The sequence below is a fragment of the Gossypium hirsutum genome, chromosome D06 (assembly GCF_007990345.1).
Source record: "Gossypium hirsutum isolate 1008001.06 chromosome D06, Gossypium_hirsutum_v2.1, whole genome shotgun sequence".
In the NCBI taxonomy this organism is placed as follows: domain Eukaryota; kingdom Viridiplantae; phylum Streptophyta; class Magnoliopsida; order Malvales; family Malvaceae; genus Gossypium; species Gossypium hirsutum.
The window spans coordinates 61,260,345-61,266,440 of record NC_053442.1 but is presented as its reverse complement, the minus strand read 5'-3'; the positions used below and the strand labels follow the sequence as shown (position 1 = coordinate 61,266,440).

At 39.2% G+C, this 6,096-nt stretch overlaps 1 protein-coding gene across 4 annotated transcripts; it reads right to left on the bottom strand.

The window, feature by feature from the left end:
- Positions 1 to 278: 278 nt before the first annotated feature.
- On the bottom strand, positions 279 to 5,252 carry LOC107942507 (protein FLOWERING LOCUS D). 4 transcript variants are annotated; one of them, XM_016876185.2, is made up of 6 exons: positions 3,354 to 5,250; positions 2,359 to 2,858; positions 2,097 to 2,280; positions 1,968 to 2,013; positions 1,726 to 1,850; positions 279 to 1,366 (listed from the first exon to the last, which is right to left on the bottom strand). In XM_016876185.2, the coding sequence occupies exons 1-6, from the start codon at positions 5,122 to 5,124 to the stop codon at positions 1,335 to 1,337; spliced, it is 2,658 nt and encodes an 885-aa protein (XP_016731674.1). In that variant the 5' UTR covers positions 5,125 to 5,250; the 3' UTR covers positions 279 to 1,334. The 4 variants fall into 4 exon arrangements, with proteins under 4 accessions (XP_016731674.1, XP_016731673.1, XP_040951983.1 ...); XM_041096049.1 differs by lacking the exon at positions 279 to 1,366 and adding an exon at positions 1,373 to 1,529 and having other exon boundaries at positions 3,354 to 5,252; XM_016876184.2 differs by having other exon boundaries at positions 2,097 to 2,858; positions 3,354 to 5,249.
- Positions 5,253 to 6,096: the final 844 nt, after the last annotated feature.

Sequence of the window (6,096 nt, the reverse complement as noted above, 5' to 3'; positions counted from 1 at the left end):
AAAAAGACTTACCGTTTTCAATTTAATAACAGACGATCAAAATAGAAACAAATTCAAACCTTCATACCTAAATTGAAATTTCATACGTATAAACTAGATTAAAATTCAGACATCAAATTGCACATCGAAATTAATGTATAATTTTGATATTTACACTTTTTTATTATTAAAAAAAAACCCAAATTAAAAATGAGCACCATGCCCTTGGACGTGCGCCCCTAATATTGCGGGAACGCAATGAAACAGAACATACATAAGGAATTAAAAGCCAACACAAATAAAAGAAAAATATTTATAGTGAAGTTGAACTTAAAATAAAATCTCTCAATATTCAACATTCATGTACATCATTCTTTACTCATATTTGCCCAAAACTTCCTACACCTCCTGATGTTCAATTAGGTATTGACTAGAAGATATACATAAATAGATATTTGCCCAAATGCAAGTAAATATTTAAGAAAATTGAACATACCGTGTTAAAACACATCAATATTCCATCCAAATCCGAGTAACGTTGAGGCTGATGTAATTTTAACTCTTAGAAGTCACCGTTGATCAGAGATCCTAGAATTCCAGCCTTGAGGGTATAGTAAGCAGCAGTTGAACATACCGTGTTAAAACACATCAATATTCCATCCAAATCCAAGTAACGTTGAGGCCAATGTAATTTTAACTCTTACAAGTCATCGTTGATCAGAGATCCTAGAATTCTAGCCTTGAGGGTATAGTAAGCAGCACCCATTCTTGTAAATCGCGATATTAGGTCGATTTTCTCAGTTTGTTTGATGGGGTGAGGTCAATCGTGAACTCTATAAAAGAACCATTGCCTGTTCTTTTTCTCACACTGCATCTTACTGGAAATCCTCAGCCACAGCAGAACATTTCTCCCTCCGATCTGGTAGCAACAGGCTTCATGAATATTAAACAGTTTGTCATCATAGCCAAACTGTGATCACAAGCTTTGTTGATAATGTTACGGAGAAGTGATTCTGAAGTCAAGTTGGGGCTGCAGAAGGTGGCAGAGATGACTTTGATGGGGAACTTGACACTCGATAAATGCATCCCAACCATTGCCAAAAACAGGTTCTCGCTTGATGTATAGCTAACTGTAGCATTTATAACCTTTGAGGATATAGGCCAAGTGGAAAAGACAACTTCACAGTAAAACCGATTGAGCTGAGAGTTTAACCAAATGATGGGAACAGCAATAATGCAAGCTCTATGCATTTTTTTTTTTGGGGGGGGGGGGACAGCAGAATAGTCAGGCTTAGGCAATGTCACTGACCAAGAACTCTCAAGATCTTCAGAAAAGGACAACCGACATACCCAGCTCATTGCTTCAACATCTCACCTTGGTTTTGCCCTAACAAAATGGAACTTTCTTATATTCAGATTTCCCATTTGAAAATATTTACCCATTCTACATTGACAGACTGATGATATAAGTATATTCGGATCAAGCTTACCATCTTGGTTTTGTCATCACAATCAAATCAAGAATAAACACGTGCAAATTTCCCCAACAACTTTCATAAAGAGAAAAACACACACCATGTGAATTACAGAAAGGTGGAACAAAGGCACAAATTGAACAATCAAGAGATTTGACAACGAAATAGCAACAAAAAGAAAGAAAATTTAACGAGAACAATTAACTGCATGGAATAGAAATGTACCACAGAAGACGAGACTAATAAGGAAACTAGAAGCCTTCAGACATACCCGAAGCAGAGGAGTCAGGAGGAGCCAGCTTTATCACTTTCATTTCCTCTGGCATATTGCCATTTGCTGCATTCGGAACCAGAGCTGGAATCAACCCTTTAGTGTTGCGGACTATTTTAGCCCTCCTGTGAAAATAATAACAACAAATGGAGAACAGAGGGGATCAGGTAATAGTCCTTCATTTGATCATACAGAGATCTTTAATGAGCATATGAAGAAAGAATTGAAAATTCGGCTCTTACCTAATGAATTTTTTCTTTAAAGTGCCTGGTTTCATCTTCGATGCCCCTTTACCAAAACCACATAAATGTTATTTCAAGCTCTTATATTTTGGAGACAAATATAAATCAAGAATAAACAATGATTCTCACCAGATTTTAGAACCACAGGAGTTGTTGAGGGTTTCCGGACACCCCTCTGTGCTTTTATAGATGCAATGACAGAATCAGCATTAGGTCCCAAACCCTTCCGTCCCACCAGCTTAATTCCCAGATTTTCACAGAGGTAGTTCAACCTCATCTCATCACCACCTCTCACTTCTCTCAGCTCAAGTGCCTGTTGCTTAGATAACAATGTGTAAACATGTAGCTGTTGTTGCTGATTAAAATGTGACTGTAGCTGCTGAAAAAGCACCTTATTAGAATGTTGCTGATCTGTCTTTGAACCTTCCTGATTCTTCTTTCGGGGCTCACTGAATGTTATCCTCAAAACTGCTGGTGACTTTGGATCAGCATTCTTTCGACCAAAAATAACAGAAAAGTTCCCGAATTCCAAATCAGGTTCTCTGAACAAATCCATAAGGAGGGAAGCACAAGAATGAACATTATTTGAAGGACTCCTGTCTATCTTTTTCTTTGCAGTCCGAGCGTTGGCATATTGAGCCATATTTGCAGCTTCCCTGAGCCCAGTAAGAAAAGCTCCATGCATGGTGGCAGGGTATCGACGTGTAGTGGCCTCCCCAGCAAAGAAAAGTCTTCCATCCCCAACACTTTCTGCTAATATATCATAGTCATCTCCAGATGCTCCCACAGCAACATTAGAGTATGAACCTAGGCTAAAGGGATCACCACCCCATCTAGTACAGACGGTTTGGAGGGGTTCAGGGACAGTGATTCCTTGCGGTTCATATATACCTGCAGACAATTAAACAGAGTCTCAGAATACTCACATAACCGAGAACAATTAAATTTTTGGACACAAGATACAATCGGTGCTGGTTCAAATCCACAGGAGACTTCGCCCTTTCTTTGTAGAATATGCACATAAGACAATGAGAAACCCAAGAAAGTTGCATATTGCAATTAAAATGAACCACACAAGCAACCAAGACATATAAAATTTCTTTTAAAAATGTATCAAATGTTAATGCTTCCTTTGTAGCACATTCAAATAAAATAAATGACAAAGTGCTAGGGGTTATTCAAATATTCAAAGAAGCTGCCATGAATTTAAGCCATATGAGCAACCAGTACATAAAGAAGCTAAGAATGCATCGCAACATTAATATACGTTTTGCAGCTAATGACTGTCTTTCGGTATTTCAGACTACAGGATATATTTCAAGCTTACAGGAAAAAAAGAAGCTGCAACAAATAAATTATTCAACACATGAAATCAAAATTGATTACCCTTGAGAATTTGGAGAACTTGGGTTACTGCATCTGTAGGAGGCAGAGTCTCAAACCTATGTGCAGCTTCTCCTGCTACTAAAGCAAGCAAGAGAGGACCACCAGCAACTGTTGCATAGCTATAAAATAGAAAAAACTCCCCTCGGCGACTTGGATCTTCAGTAAGATGCCCAAAGGTATCAAGATCTGTACCCCAAAATACATAAGGGAAAAGCATAGCGACCTTATTCAACAACCCAAATCCCAACCTCTTTATCCCATCAAGTTTCCTCTGAGGCAACTCAGGAACAAACTTTATTGACCCACTCTTTAAAACTCCAAGAGGAACAGTACATAGTGCCATATCACCTTCAAACACCTGATTTCCTGCCGTAACCTGCACTCCATCACTTCCATACCTAATAGTATGCACAGTCTTCTCATATAAAATAGGCACATTCTCTGCTAGAGCCTGAATCAACCTTCCATTCCCTCCAGGCAAGAAACAATGATCCCCTCCCATGTCATATGGATCATCTTGGTCCCAAAATGCAAGTGAAAGCTTTGAAACCAATCCTGCATTTGCATATTCTAAATTTGCAAGATGCCAATTGAACAGATTAATCTCCTCTTCAGTTACTGCATCTCTATAAACCTGTCTAAACGTCTCTAATGCTGCCCCAAGTGAAACATCCATGGAAACCTCCCCCATTAACTGCCTAAGCTTACTAGCCTTATCCAAAAGCCGATTAAAAGCCGTCTCCACCTTCATATCCATATCTGGATCCACCGGACTCCCATCCATCCGATAAAGTGGACACTTATCCCTCACCTTAAAAAGCGAAGCACCCAATTGTTTTGCCATGATCCCTAATGGATTCCCCAATGTACCTGTTAATACACTCCCACCTAAATCCGCAGCTGCACTCACCCTATTCCCTCCTTCCATCTTCTTTGTATAAACCCTCCCACCTGCTCTCTTCCTCCCTTCCAAAACCGTCACCTTAAATCCGAACCTCATTAGCTGTCTAGCCGCAGCCAGCCCCGCCAATCCAGCACCAATGATAACCACATTACCTTTACTAAGACCGACAGGAATTTTGTCCTTGATTGCTGGGGCAACCCCAAAATTTATATATCCATGAGTAACCAAATAATCATAAGCAGAATCTAAGAGCGTACGACAATGTTGTGGTATAGAATCAACAAACATTTCTTTAGTCACCCAATTGAATATATTTTCACGCCATTTCGCAATAATGTGATTTCGAATAAGAATGTAATTTACCTGCTCGATGCCACCAACAGAGGAAACTACGCCGAAGTCAATTTCTTCCTCAGTGAGAGAATCAGCAGGGAATCCAGCGGAAAGAGCGGTGAGAGCCTCAGCCGTCGATTCTTTATTGATAACAATGATCTCGTCAGCAATTTTGGGTTGTGAAGTTTGTGTCGACGCCGCTACTGATGAGGGAATCGAATAAGGGTTAGGGTCAGAGTATGGAACATTGGGGTTGAATGAATCGTTGGGGAAGGTAAGGAGTTGAAACGATGACGTTGAGGCAGTGCGTCGGGGCCTGCCGCGTCGTCGTTTTTTGGGAACTGGGAAGGGTAGAAGTTGATCATCGAGAGAAGGTGTAGCATTGGTGTTAGAATCGAGGACTGGGGTTAGTGTTGGAGTTGAGTTTGGGGTTGGAGGGAAATTAGGGTTAGGGTTTGGTAAAGGTGGAGTGAGAGTGAAATGGGGAAGGGGGAATTGGGAGAATTGATCAGGGGTTTCATTTGGTGAGTTCATTGAGCTTTCTTTCACACTATATAGTGAGAGGGAGGGCTGCGTAAAGGGGTAGAGATGGCGGGGGAAAAAGCAGTGTTTGTTTCCTGAGAAAAAATTTACTAGAACAGCATTCAGTTGATAATAGGAACCGCAACTCAAAACGACTTGTCGTTTTGTTAAAAAATAATAAAAATTACTTGCAAATTGTAACTGAGTAGCCGTCATGGCCAAGCCAGCGAGGGCGTCCTCTGTGCATAAGTTAATGGACTTTCATAAATTGACCCTTGCACTATATTTTGTTTTTCAGTTTGTTCCTCAAAGTTTTTTTTTTTGAAAAGTAATACTTAAATTATTAATTTCATCTTTTATTAAAAAAGTACGTCATTGTCAATAAAATTTATCAAAAATATAATTTATCAAAAGTAATACCTAAACTATTGTTGATACAAAATACAATAAAGGAGGTGGACAAGATGAAGCAAAAAAGAAATCAAACTGGTGTAATGGAGGCCGATTCACCTAAAGAGGCCGAGAGCCAGAGCAAGGATAAGAGAAAATATTGATCAGAAAAACAGTGTTTAGAATAACTCTAGGGTGCTAAAAGACCGATCATCTATTCATTCGTTTTTTAAGGTATTTATAGGAGAGGTCCCATTGTTAGTGAGTATGACATGCTAGAATATACATTTAGCTCTGTTAAATATGTAATGGATAATCATATACATATATCATAAGATTCTACAAATACGAGATAGTTTAACTTAAATAGGTTCCTAATTTCCTTGGAAGTGTATCCACCTTAAAATAATATCCACACTTAAGCTCAGGTGGAGGACTCCTTTGAGGTAGAGCGGATGGTCACATTCAAGGGTATTGTGAATAAGAGGTCTGTTGGGATGCTCTTTCAGAGGAAGTTAATGCAGGGTAACGATGGTTCTAGTGCTGACAGTGTTTGCTTGGTGGAGGAATATAACAACTATAACTTTTATCTTT